Consider the following 13,961-nt stretch of genomic DNA (forward strand, 5'->3'; position numbering starts at 1 on the left):
ACATTTATCCTCTGTAAATTTTTATTTAGTATGTCAAGTAAAAACTTCCTAATGGTTGTTTTCAATGTAGAAATTAAAATCAGTTGATTTCTGGAGTTTGTCAGTAAAATAATCACCTAAACAAAAGTTTCTGATGGATTCAGATTTTTCTATAACATTTTTGTTACAATAAAGATTTATAAATTGCAAGAGATGTTATGATTACAGGTACCCATAACTGTGTGATTGGAATTAAGGCTCACTCCTCAGACAAAACCATGCTGGGCACTGTTCAGCTGGCCAAGAACCTGTGCCCGGACGGTCACACACCCTACATGATGACTTACTATTACTACTTTGCTAAACTGGTCCAGTTGCCTTACAGTATTTCTTCTTATAACTGTGAATACAGTCTCTTATTGGCTTATATTTCCAACAAGATCACTTTTATTATTATCTTTTTAATAAATACTTTATAAAGAAGATAAATGTGCTCTTCTTTGTTAACACTGTGCATTATAAAGGTAATAAGAGAAGACAGGCTAATGGGGGCAAATAAAATCTAATTATATCACATACATATATGAACATTTCAGTTAAACTTACTAGCATATATAATTAACATGTGTAATTAAAAAATTTAATGTGTTAAATTCATTGTCAGTATTTGTATATTTATATTTTTTATGGCTACAGAGAAGTAGGTCCACTGAGAGCTGAGTTGTTCATGAACAAACCCTCAATATGCTACAGTAACATCAAGCCTGCAGCCTCAGCTACTGACCTGTAATGAAGGAAATACCAACTGGCTTTCCCTTCTCCATACTTGACCAGGTTTGTTTAAATATGGTTCGTTTAAAGGTCTACTTAAGTTTATATTTTGTCGCTATAAACATGGCACACCTTTCTTTCAAATGCTAATTTTAAAATATATGTGGTTTCTTAGATTAAAACTGGCACAAACATTAAATTCATTAAATAAACACAGTGAAAAACAAGCTGGCCCACTGGAAGCTGCATGGCCCAGGAAGCTGAGCTACTTCCGTTTATGAATAAACCCCCAAGCGGTGAGCAGCCCAGTAGTCTACAAGCAGGAGTCACAGGTAAGGCAGTGGTTTAGAGTCCAACCAGGAGTTCCCGGGTGAACATCTAAGGCAGTGGTCTGGGACAGGAGCCTCCATTACCTATTGTGTCAGCTTTGCTAAATCTCCGAGTTACAACATTGTTCATGTTCCCATTCTCGCAGAGCTTCAGTTCTGTGAGGTAGACTTCCACTTTGCAGTGCTTTACAAACATGCCCTGTTCTACCACCTTAAAGAAAGAAAACCAATTAGTGTGGAGTCTATCAATACATTGCATTCTCACAGTAACACATACCTGTAACAAGGCTTTAGAAAAAACTATAGAGAGCCAACAAAATATAATTAGCAAGTATAATCATAATTTAAAACATTAACAGTTTTGAAAGGCATTCTACTGATCTGTTAATATTTTGGTATACCATAAACAATAAATTTACTCCAGTTTAATGAAAATGATTATACACAAGTCTACTCTATCCAACTCATGTAAACTCTGAATAAAGATACAGACATGCCTACTTTCTAACAATGCTGAGATAGAAAACTTACATGTAACTGTAAGTACTTCTGAACTTTATGTAACTATCTATGAGGTCTGTTACCAGTATTTATGCTAACATATGTCTTTTAAAATGACAGCTCTGGCCCTGTAATAGTCTAAAATGACTTTGTCTGACCTTCAAATGTGCACTTAGTAAGTCTATATAACACACAAACAAATAAAAAGTAGTCAAGCATGCAAATAAAGAAAGTATAAAATGATAAACTAGATATTAGGTTCACCTTTCAAGTAAGTGTATTTCCTTTTGCTCTTCTAAAGGTTAACTGTAGGATTTCAGTCATGAACACTGTTTCTGAAGATAGTAACTGGCCTGATACATGACACTTAGACAGACATGGCAAAGGGAGGCTCCAATGACTGACACAGACTAGCAGCCGCATCAAACTCAATACAAGAATGGCAAACTTCCCTTTCATGGCCAGGAAACCTGTCTCAACTCACGGTTTTAAATGACTATCTGAAGTTTGCTGTAAAATCCAGCATTAATTCCTTGGATATGTTCTCTTAATTATGTTTGTTACAAATCTATAAAATAGTCTCACAGACTACATGTCTCTAATTTTAATAGGCTTAATTCACAGTGTAAAACTTAAATTTTGACTCAACTAAGATGCTTTAAATTTCTTACACAGAATGATGCAGAGTTTAAAGAATGTAACAATATACTGAATTTTTATAACTTTCTTGTAGCTAATTAATAATTAAAAAACTAGAAATCAAATACTGTTACCAACAAGTTTGGGACTGGGATTTAATAGTCAAGTAAAATCCTAAGATACTACACTACTGTAATTAATTTGTATTCAGTTGTAAACACTCTCCACAATGACTTTACCTATTCCTTTTTCTTTTCCTTTGTAGCAATGGAAAGAATTTCATCAAGTAGCTGAAGCAAGCCCCCCTCCACTGGAGATCTTAATGTTCAGTATTTGGGAGGCAGAGTAGGCTTTTCAATCATTTTTATAAATTAATTTTTATTATCATTTACTTTAAATTTTGATTCTTGTGTTTCTGCTGGCAGTTGGGGATTATCAAGTGCCTCCATTATTAATTGCTAGTTTAATCCTACTAGGGACTTGGAAATATACTGGATCATTTCTTTTATGTTATTTTGGGAGTTTGATGACCCAGGATATTTTACTAGTTTACCGGTGATCATTATTAAGAGTATGGCATCCTTAATTCCTAATGGATCTTGTTAAAATATTCCTGTGAGTCATCTCTGACATTCCTATGGTAATGTTACAGGGCACGCTTCGGCTTTAAATTCTTAAGGCCATGTTTTCAGAAATATTTCTTGGTTTTTACTGCCATTTTGAATTCTGAAAGTAATAAAATCCTCAAAGCTAATAAAATATTGTTATATTTAAAGATTCCATTTTTAGCTTATTATCCTTATACAAGGACTATAGGCAATACAATTAGATATTGGGCACTACTTTGGCAAATCACCAAATCCATGACATAGTGTTTTTAATCTTTCGGTTTATAGTAGAGACATTTGCAAAGGTTATATTCCTACAGCTGTCAAGGCCTCCCTACTGTCCCTTCAAGTGCTCACTGGCATTCTCCTCAACCCCAAATTCTCCTCAGTTTGCTTATGGCCCACTAGGTTTTTATTGATACCTATGTTTTATAGTTTCTGCTCACTGTGTAGCCAAAGCCACATCTCTTGCTGTGTTAATTTACAGCATCCAGGTAACTTAACTAGCATGAACAACCTACCGCTACATGACAAATTATCTTGGACTTACAGGAGACACCCACATCATTTCTGAGGATAAAAACCTGTAGATTTAAGCTATCCTGATCTGGGGTGAGACTTCTCTTGAAGTCCTGTCAAGCCCTGGGCTATAGAAGACTCATTTAGAACTGACATCCACATTCCTGTCCTAGAGTATCTGCATGTCCTTGCTATGCACAGCGCAATTTCCCATGACAGAGAACTAAGAGGAATGGAAAGGGGAGAAAAAATACACCTAAGATATAAACTGCAGAGTTTTTTATAACCTAATCTTAAAATATATCACAGCAGGTATAGGAAAGCACACAAGTAATCCTAAAATCCTAAAATCAGGAAAATAGACAGGAGGATAAAGAATTTAAGGTCTTTCTATCTTCCTCTCCTTATGAAGACTCCCTTTCCTGGCCACAGAATCCGGGGTTGGCAGTTACTTTCTTGTAGTCCTCTGAGAGCAGTGCAGTTTCCTGGCTTCCATTACTTCTGGAGGGAAACAAGTTTCTTTGATTTATGCATTTTTTGAGGACAATGTATCCCTTTGTCCAGAACTTCTGAGGAATATCTTTGGTCTTATGAACTTTTGATATGCGTTTATGTCTCTTCAGTCTGAGACTGTTTCCTGACTAGAATTTGTATCTCTCTCTGTTTGAAAACAGCTTCAGCTGTTCCCTCTTCAGGCATTCCTCTACCTGCTCCACTCTTCTCCCTGGGATTTCAGTGATGGGGACGCATGTTAGACTTAGTCACCATACTAGTACAACTATGCTCTTTGAAGACAGTCTGGTCTTTTGCTTTAAATACACACTGTATATTTGTACTGACACAGACTGGTTTAAAGATTCACTTTTCACTGTTTACCACTGCACTCGAATGTAAGTGTATTAACTTATTAGGTTCCGAAGTGTTGGGATCTTGTTTACCAGTCTTGTTCTACTGTTCAGTTGTCACTAAGTCTAGCTTCACCATTAGCTGTACTCTGAGCTCGCCCTCTCTACTGGTATGTTTCTAGTTTGGCCACACTGCATCTCTCCTATTTCCCTGCTTTCTAGTCAGTCTGTTTTTCACTGAGCAGCTGACAGTGAAATTGAAATACTTCAAAGACTGAGTTCCTAGAACATAATTACTTTGTTTATGTAGCATGGGTTCTTTAATGTAACCAGATTCATAAAATTCTGGGCTGGAATCAGACTCTTAAGAAGTTAGGGTTTAGTTCTCTTTTTTAAAAAAATTATTTATTTATTATATATAAGTGCAATGTAGCTGTGTTCAGACACACCAGAAGAGGGCACCAGATCCCATTACAGATGGTTGTGAGCCACCATGTGGTTGCTGGGATTTGAACTCAGGACCTCTGGGTGAGCAGTCAGTGCTCTTAACCACTGAGCCATCTCTCCAGCCCTCAGTGTTTATTTCTTAAAGCAACTTCCCTCTCAGCCTACTGACTTAATGTGGAGGAATGACACATCTCTAACAAAGATGCATCCCAACAACCTCAAGTATACTGACATTTGAAAACTACATGTTGAAAATTTGCATTTTTAAAAAAAGTTTTCATCTTATTAAGAACAAAAAGCATGACCCTCTAACAGACTTCTCAAGCTTCTCTTTATTCTGTGAACTTTTGATGATGCTTTTTCTTTGCTCTTTCATTTCCGTAGTTTTCAAAAAACCAAACTTCAGTACATCTTTTTAAAAAGACTAAGACCTTTTAGAAGTCAGTAAACTGGTTGTTAGATCTAGTACCACACTGAAGACTGCAGCGTACAAATGACTGTGCCGCAAAGATCCCCTAGTGTGCTCCTAAGGAAGACACGCACACACATTTCCTTTAAGAAGTGAGTTCTGGGGGATAAGAGAAGACAGCAGGGTAAATATACTCACAACACATTACATATAAAATTGCCAAAATTTTTTTTAAAGAAAAATGTTTTTTAAAAAAACAAACAAACAAAAGAAGTTTTTCTTCCAGTGCCACTTCAAGGGTAATAGGGCTGTCCAACAGATCAGAGCACTTGATTCTCTAAAAATGACAGAAAAAAAAAAAAAAAAAAAGGACCTACACATTATATAAACCCAAATAAATTATTCAACAGATATAAAGTCAGCTTATTTAGCTTGAAATTTTGTATTTTACAGGAGTAATGCCCATTTTATTTTAAAAAAATGTTCATTTCTATAAATTATAATTTTAAAACATCAAAAAAAGCTGAAAAAGATTACATTTTTATTTTTAAAAATATTTTATGTTCTAAAAATCACTCTTCACTTTTGGTTTATTTTTTAAATTGTCTTAGGAAAAAAGCGGTGTAACCATTTTGTTCTCATGTCTTCAACTATACAATAAAGATGACATTAATTCTGGGTCAACTAGCTAATCTCATGCATTGATATGTCCTTAGAATGGTGAGAATGTAGGTAAGAGCCTATATTTGGGGTCAGTTATTATTAGGATCCAGTGCAAAGGAAAGATTTTTCTGGCTTTTCTCCCAATGTTAAGAAGGTTAGAGAACTCATTGAATTACCAATGTGAGCTACAACAAAAATATATTTATACTCAGTTAACTCTCAAATATACCTTTCTTGCTATTGGCTCTTGGCCTTCCATCAGTGTGTACCAGCTGACAAGTTTATTCCAGCCCTCAGTCGGCAACAGTATGTAATCCAACTCGTCGATAAGGTGTTCCTTAAGTGACTGAGCATCGCCATCTACAGAGGGAAAAACACACTCAGCACAGAGCAGGAAAGCACAGTACACAGCTCTCAATACACGGCTACACATGACATAAATGCTGAAACTCATGAGTACAGTCTCAAGTTTTACAATAATGAAAACTGAGAAAAACGCCAAGAAGGTTCAAATCAACATATTTCAACATAAACCATTGCCTGGAAAACTTTCTACTGTATTTTTTAGATTCCTAAACTTCTAACGCACGAATATTAACTAAGACACCAACAGAAGAGGTTCCTCAAATATTCTGAGTATCAGTGGTCCAGTGGGAGCCATCCTTACATTAGATAATTAAGTGCAGGAAATTCATGAGTAAGTCACTAACTTTTTTCTTTTTTAGGACAGGGTCTCCTGATGAGGTCCAGGCTGGACAAGAATTTACAATTCTCCTGCCTCATGAGCTTCCAAGAGTTAGTATAGGCATGCTACAAGCTGGTATCAAATTAACAACATATTAAATGACTCCAGTATACATAAGCTTGGAGACCGTGATAAATTTTTTTTAAAAGAAGTTATTTTGCAAAGCACCTACATTATTCCAGAAGATCCACAGTCTAGATTGATCCCCAAACTAAAACAATGGTAGTTGCACAGAAATAACATTAACTCTGAGATGTTTTAAAATGTCTAAGTTAAATTTGGAATTTTTGTATAATTCAGAGCAGAAACCTAGGAATAATTTCCTGAGTCAGAACAATGTCACTGTCCCATTCTGGGACTCACTTATTAATTGGTTATTTGAGGTTCCAAAGTACTAAAGAGAACTAACTCAATGAGTTACAACTAACCTAAACAGGATACTCTTGTCCTGAGTTGATTTAATCATCAAAGGAAGGAACACTGGTTTCTGTGGCATTATATGACAAGAATATACTACTCCTGCAGAACAAAAGCTCAGGAGAGAAACAGAGTATTATTCTTTTAGAATTCATCTGTAGATTCCTGAAGTTTGAGAGAGCTATATTTTATGTTTTGTTATAGAAACAAAAGTTGACAATGTCTGAATTTTATATGATCTTCAAAAATAGAAGTAAAACAAGTACTAGTTAAAAATTATTGCATTTGGGGTTGGGGATTTAGCTCAGTGGTAGAGTGCTTGCCTAGAAAGCGCAAAGCCCTGGGTTCGGTCCCCAGCTCCAAAAAAAAGAAAAAAGGAAAAAAAAATTATTGCATTTATTGTATGTATCATGGCACTCATATGGAGGCACTCATGTGGGAGTTGGTTTTCTCCTTCAACCACACAGGTCCTGACAGCTGAATTTTTATTCTCAGTCCTAGTGATAAGTACCTTTACCATCTAAGCCATTTTACTAGCCCTGAGTATGAACTTTAAACATAGCTTCTTTAACTGTGATTGTAATTTTTAAATTGTCAGCAAATAAAATTTGGATATGTTGTCAGAAACTCCAAAGATGAAAGAAAATTACATATGCTAAGCTGTACTATGAGATAGCAGGGAACTATGGCAGACATACTACTGTGAAGTCTCTATAAAAGCCTTGCATGATAGGATGGGTATCTTTACTATAAGAATATATCCAGAGACACTGAGTAACTTGCCCAGGGTAATCATACAAAATCAAGAGCAATGGATGGAGCATTGTATTCTAGAAAATCTTGGTATTAGTTGGGTGTGGTGGTGGTGCACACCTTCAATCCCAGCACTAGGAAGGTGGAAAGGAAGGTCAGCAGCTACACAGTGTATTCTGTTCAAAGGCCAACCTGAGCTTAGAAGGGAGAGAAAAGAGGAGGGATAAAATCCTTGTTATTTTATTCTATGTTTATTTTTTCAGAGTAACATTATTAGGTAGCTCAATCTTCATTAGTAAATAGACTGAGATGATAAGTTATTCAAGTTTCAATAAACACAAATTGCAGAGACTTGAATTCAAACATGAGTGTATATATTCTAATTCCATGTGCTTTGCCATATAGTGCAATATAACCGGAAGAAAACTTTGGAGGAATTAAAAAAAAAAAACCAAAAAACAAGACTTAAGTATTACTTTATACAATATCTAAGTTTAGGTAAACAGTCTATGTGTCAGAATTCACAGAGAATAAAATAACCACTTTTGTATGTGTGCATGTGTATATGTAGAGAATACCTTTCAAATTAAACAGAAGAGATGAATTAGCTTTTGATTTATCACTTCTGTATCTAATGAGATGTAACTTATTGAAATAAACTGTATTTACTTAAATTACAGGAACTGGTAATTCTCTGAACAGAGGAGGAGGAGATGTATTAGGCTACGCTCGCATTGGTTCCAGCGGCTGTAATGGGCTAACAGCTAGAGCCACATCCTTTGATCCTTTTACAGGACAGAACACACAGATTCCAAGTCTGGGTTGTACATATCATGAAGACAGTGCCACTTCTACTTGCCTTTTCATCTTTACAGTCATGTATGTTGGCCTGGGCCAGATGATATTACTGAGCTCACTAAAGCCTTTCAAACATGGCTCCACAGTCAAAAGAGCACCTCTGGTCTGAATGTGCAAATGACTTTTGTTTTTAAGGATAGGCTGTAGTAGAACCAGAAAACCTCACTTTCTGGTTCTTCCATATAGATAAGACATAATTTCCTAGGATGTGATTGATCCTCCTTGTGCAATCCAAATGTAACCGTGTCTATGTGTTTCAACTGCTAGGAGGTTTCAAGACCATCTTACTCTTCCTTTAGTTCTCTACATCTCGAATCCTGGCATTTTCTCTATAGCTCCGGTACTCTTCTATTGCAGGAGCTGCCAGGGTCTTCACATGGCACAGGGGCAAAGGAAGCTGGGTCCTATGCCACAAGTATATGAGCAAAGCAGAGATAAGCTCTGTCATAGCTACACAAATGGGAAATGATAACTCACTCCAAAAAGCTCCCCTGTGGCTCGTAATCTCTCTGCCTGTCAAGATTCCATTGTTATGGTAATCATTATCTATGCTTTACAGTGGACTAATTTGTATTTCCTAGAATTTTATGAAATATTACCCGTCTTTTGTTCCTATAAACTAATCTACATCCCCTATAAATGCACATAAAACAACATGGTCTCTTTTGTTCGGTCACTTACACTATTACTTTTGAGATCTGTAGATACTTATCAGTTATTTACTCATTTTCAAGTGCTAGTAGGGTTTCATTATATGAACATACTGTCATTTGCTTATCCATTCAGATATTGACAGGCACTTGGGTTGCTGGCACATTTTTCTATTACTTATAACACTATGTGAGCACTCATGTGGAACTTTTCTTATGAGCAAATGTTTTAATTCTTCATCGTCTCTTAGGTAAATACTCGCATACTAGGACTGGGTACTATGGTTAACAGATGTTTAACTTTAAATCTATTTGTTGTCTGTCCTAGTCAGCAAGTGTCAAGAGTGATTCTCTGAAGTTTTAATTAAATTATACATGTGTAGTGGCACCAAACTGTGGATCCGTGCATTAAACCCAGGGCTGCACGTATGCTGATGCTCTTATCATGGTGGCACAGCCTCAGTCACCTGTCGCTGACATCATTTTCATAAAAAGATTTTTCAGTGTGTGTGTGTGTGTGTGTGTGTGTGTGTGTGTGTGTGTGTGTGTGTGAGCTGATAATGTTGGTGCTGCAGACTGGCCTGGGCCCTTTGCAAGAGAAGCACACATTGTCAAGTGCTGAGCCATCTTTCCAGTCTATACACTCTCCATTTCTTTAATACAAATATAAAGATGAACACTTATACATACTCTTTTGGAAAAATATTTTCTTCTTTGGCATAGTAGTATGTGGATGCACAAATTGTATGTGTATATTCATGTGTGTTCAGTTGCATGTGCATGTATGTAGAGGGAAGGCTTGCCTGGCTGTTCTTACTGAGGAGCTGACACCTCCTTTAAGACAGTGTCACAGTGGTCTTGAGACTTAGCAGACTGGCAGGCCAGCGAGCCCAGGTCTCCTGGTTCTTGGCATGGAGATGATAGGTGTGCACCAGGACACCTGGCTGCTTACATGGGGCTTAGAGTCAAGTCCTCATCTGCATGCAGTAACAGCTTTACTCTTCTGCTACTTGCCCAGACCCACCTCTTCTGGGAAAGGAAAGGCGAAGACCTGCTCAAGTTTCTTGCCTACTTTTTTCACTGGGCTTAATGTTTTCTTAAAAGCAGGTTTGACTCTTTCATGGGAAGAGAATATACCTTGTATGATGTGAATGCTTCTAACTTTATTGAGACAGGACTTATGACCTAGAATGTGGCCCGCTTTAGTTAAATGTTCTTCAGCTATAGCTGTCAGTCTGGCTAAAGATTCTCAGGCTCTCAGAGTCTTCCTATAGACGTGTCTTTTCTGTCCTTCATAGGTACATCACCAATTACAAGGACTCGTTTATTTCTTATTTTAAATTTTGTCCAGGATCCTATAATATCTTACTCTAATGTTCAACTTACAAACCATAAGCCAGGGGCATACTCTACTCTTCTTGTTCCTTCTGTAGAAAACTTCGGGTGTGAGCATTCCTTCATCTTGCAGAGCTGTGCTAGGTGCAGCAAACACTGCCTCTTATTTTTAGCTTTCTCTATGAGAGCTAAGCTGCCACCAGTAGCACCTGAGTGAGGCCAACAGAAGCCAGTCTCCATGTGAGCACATGGAAACAGGCTTAGTCTGTTCCTTTACTGGGGAGAACATCATCTAGTTCTGCCACGTCTAATATACAGGGCTGTGGCAACCAAAGCAAGTGTCCTTTGTGCTTCATTTCTAGGCATCCCAACCACACCAGTACGTGTCTACATATGGAGCTTAAACAGAAACCAGTCCTGTGACTGCCACCAACAAGTCAAGAAGCTGGAATGTGCCTTGTTTCTTACTGCCGTCCTGGCAGAAAGCCTCAATCTCGGGAGCACTCTAGTACAGCAGCCAACCATGTCCTGTTGTCCTCTGTGAACAGCTCTCAGATGTCAGAACTAGCCTGGTCCATTCAGGGCTCCATGTGGGGTAAAACATCATCAACGTGGTCATGAATGGAGCTTAGAGGCTAACCAAACTCAAATGTGGGAAGTTAAATACATATTTTTTATTGTCTTTCTCTTAAACGAAGACACTTGATAGTTCTATAATCCCTTTAAAAATAATTGTAAAATGTATCGTTGTGCTACACATGGTGCAGGTGCATGTCACAGTGTGGGTCATGGATGGAGGTTAGAGGTTCACTTATCCAGGTCTAGGTCTTGGTCTGTGGTCCAACTGGACCGCAGTGTGAGTGCGGGACTGACACCTGGAGGAGCTCTGGCAAATCGGGAGGATTGAAAGAGGACAGTGTAAAAGTCAAGAATGTAACCATATATCGGTGACCGTTAACTCTGAAGATGTCATATATCCATTAAAAAAGCAACAGGCACAGTACCATTTCCCCAAATCAGCAAAATAGTGCTTTTAAGTTACATGCTTCATTTTAACGTTTCAATTCTAAATCATGACATCATAAATATGAAAGAGCAATGTGTCATATACATACCAAGTAACTACAGAATGATCTGCAAAAAAGTATCTCCACTCCCCCCCATCTCCTCTCTCTCTTCCCCTCCCATGCCCGTTCTCTCTAAGAGTCTCTCTGTACTGAAGGCAGACTGAGAACAGTTAGTGATTCTCCTGTTTTGGCTTCTTGTCCAAGGAATTCAGGTGTGCGCTACCACATCACACTTGTAATGAATTTCTAATTATCAGTTTATTTACATTAACTTTCTCCACTATTATACCCATGGATCCTTACCCATTAAACTTAACATATTTAGAACTTCGCTAAAGAATATAATACCTTTGAGAAGTCCAGAGTTATCGATGGGTCCAGGATAGACATTTTGATCTCCCATCTGGTATTTGTCCCAACTGTCAAAGCCAACATATTTTTTCCACTGTTTGAACCACCGACTATCTACTAGATACCTAAAAAAGACAAGATGCTGGTTAATTAAAATGCCTACAAATACAAGAAGAACAACAATCTGCTTCCGTTACTCTGTTCTGTACTAAAAGAGAATGTCTACTTCAAGGGAGTAAGAACAAGAGTACTCTGTAGTTACAGGTGCACTGTACTTAATACTGGGAGGAAAGACTTCATTTGTACAAAATAGTTTCATTGTTCTCAAGTAGTCACTACTTGAGGTCATGTGTTGATGTAAGAATAGAAAGGAAAACCCTTATCAGTTGAACAAAACTTGTAAGAAACATAAGAATTTAAGTACAATGTTGTAAGATTTAAAAATGGCTCTACTAGAGATTTACAAATACAATATGTATATAGCATACTTTAATGTGTTTTTAAGAAAGGAAAGCTTATTACTAAGGGTTTTAAAAGTTGATTATGTTAACTGTCATCAACCTTAGAAATAATAGTTCATCAACCAAGTTTTCCACACTACTGCTTTCCCCGACTCCCCACATCCATCAGTGCTGTAAAATCTCTGGACATCATCATTCAGCCAGGCCCAACTGCAGGCCACACCAGCAGATGCTCAAAGCTTGGTGTGCAAGGCAACTTTGAGGGCTACCACTCTAACATTTTTTGGGCTCTCCATATACAGCACTAAAGAAATGAAAAACCCACAGTTACGTCTGAAAACAGCTAAAGCAAAGGCACCAACTGAATAAAACCTTCTAATTCTTACAGAATAGTCGTGAACAGTTTACTTCCCTAAAAGTGGATATGAAGAAGTCTGCAGTGCCCTAATCCCACTGCAATTATGCAACTCAAGGCCTTCCTCACCTTGGATAACTTTCTGAGGTAGTAATTCTTAAGAAAACCCATTTCTAAAATTATACTTGGTTTAAAAATCACACAGTATAATATTTAAAAAATTTCCCATGAAAATATGATCCTCCCCACCTAAATTTTATTAAAAGCCAATAAATACATCAAAAACGGATATCACTCAATAAATTTTTTCTGCCTTTTCGATTTAGCTAAGATACTAAAACATGTGGCTTGCTTTCTCCTGAGATAAATGTCACACTAAGAGACACTTCCCCATTTCATTCATCTACACATTTATCACTGTCCCAAGTCTACAGGTTTTAATTACCTTAATCAAGACACTGTATAAAACCCTGCCTTCAGATCATGGTTATAGCTGCCTTAGCTATATGTGTTGTATTTTCAAAAGAATTTTATCAGGCTCTACCAAAAAATAAGATAATGATTGGATCACACTGAAATGAAAAGATTGGGGGAGAACTGTGGCTTTGTCTTCTGATCCACAGGAATGGACTATTTCTCAATTAGCTTTTATTAATATCTTTCAATAAATGTTAGCATTTCTCCCCATAAGAATCCAAGTTAATTTGTTGGAAGAAAACACTTCGTTATACAAAGTATTTCATTGTTAAATAGTAGTTAATAGTTGGGTCAAGAATGAAAAACAATCCCCTTTGCACTTTACAAAAACATTCAAATGTTAAAAATTCATAAAAAACCCTTGTCTATAGAGCAAAACCTGGCAAAACCATAGACCTCAGTTCCTGCCGTATCTTGTCAGCTAGGTATGGTGGCCCATGTTTGCACTGCCAGCACCTAGGAGACTCGGGAGGAAGAATGCAAGTCTGAGGTCAGCCTGGATATCCAAGCCAGCAATAGACACACATGGTATCTCAAAACCAACCAAACCAAAATTAGCTTCTGGCAATTATATTTTATAGTTCTTGGTAGTTTTGTCATTTTTCACTGATACTGAGAAACTGTTTATGGGGTACCCTGTGATGTATTATCCATGTACATAGTACAATGCTTACATCAGCATGAATAGGATTTCTTCAAGTCTTTATAAAGTGCTTTCTTCTAGCTTTTTTAAATAAAGACTGCATAATTAGTATCTCTAACACTACAGTGTAACACCAGAA

General features: G+C 37.1%; 1 protein-coding gene across 15 annotated transcripts in view; it reads right to left on the reverse strand.

Moving 5' to 3' along the window:
• Positions 1-13,961, reverse strand: part of Usp15 (ubiquitin specific peptidase 15) — a 161,527-nt gene that overhangs the window by 63,134 nt on the left and 84,432 nt on the right. For 12 of the 15 annotated variants that reach the window (XR_010052935.1, XR_010052937.1, XR_010052938.1 and 9 more), the window contains 3 exon segments: positions 11,884-12,011; positions 5,940-6,070; positions 1,164-1,290 (listed from right to left, as the gene is read on the reverse strand). Coding sequence is in view for 8 of the 15 variants with exons in the window: in XM_006241431.4 (XP_006241493.1) it covers positions 1,164-1,290; positions 5,940-6,070; positions 11,884-12,011 (386 nt within the window). In the remaining 7 variants the exon portion in view is untranslated. 15 annotated transcript variants of the gene reach the window in all.

The sequence above is a fragment of the Rattus norvegicus genome, chromosome 7 (assembly GCF_036323735.1).
Source record: "Rattus norvegicus strain BN/NHsdMcwi chromosome 7, GRCr8, whole genome shotgun sequence".
Taxonomy (NCBI): Eukaryota; Metazoa; Chordata; class Mammalia; order Rodentia; family Muridae; genus Rattus; species Rattus norvegicus.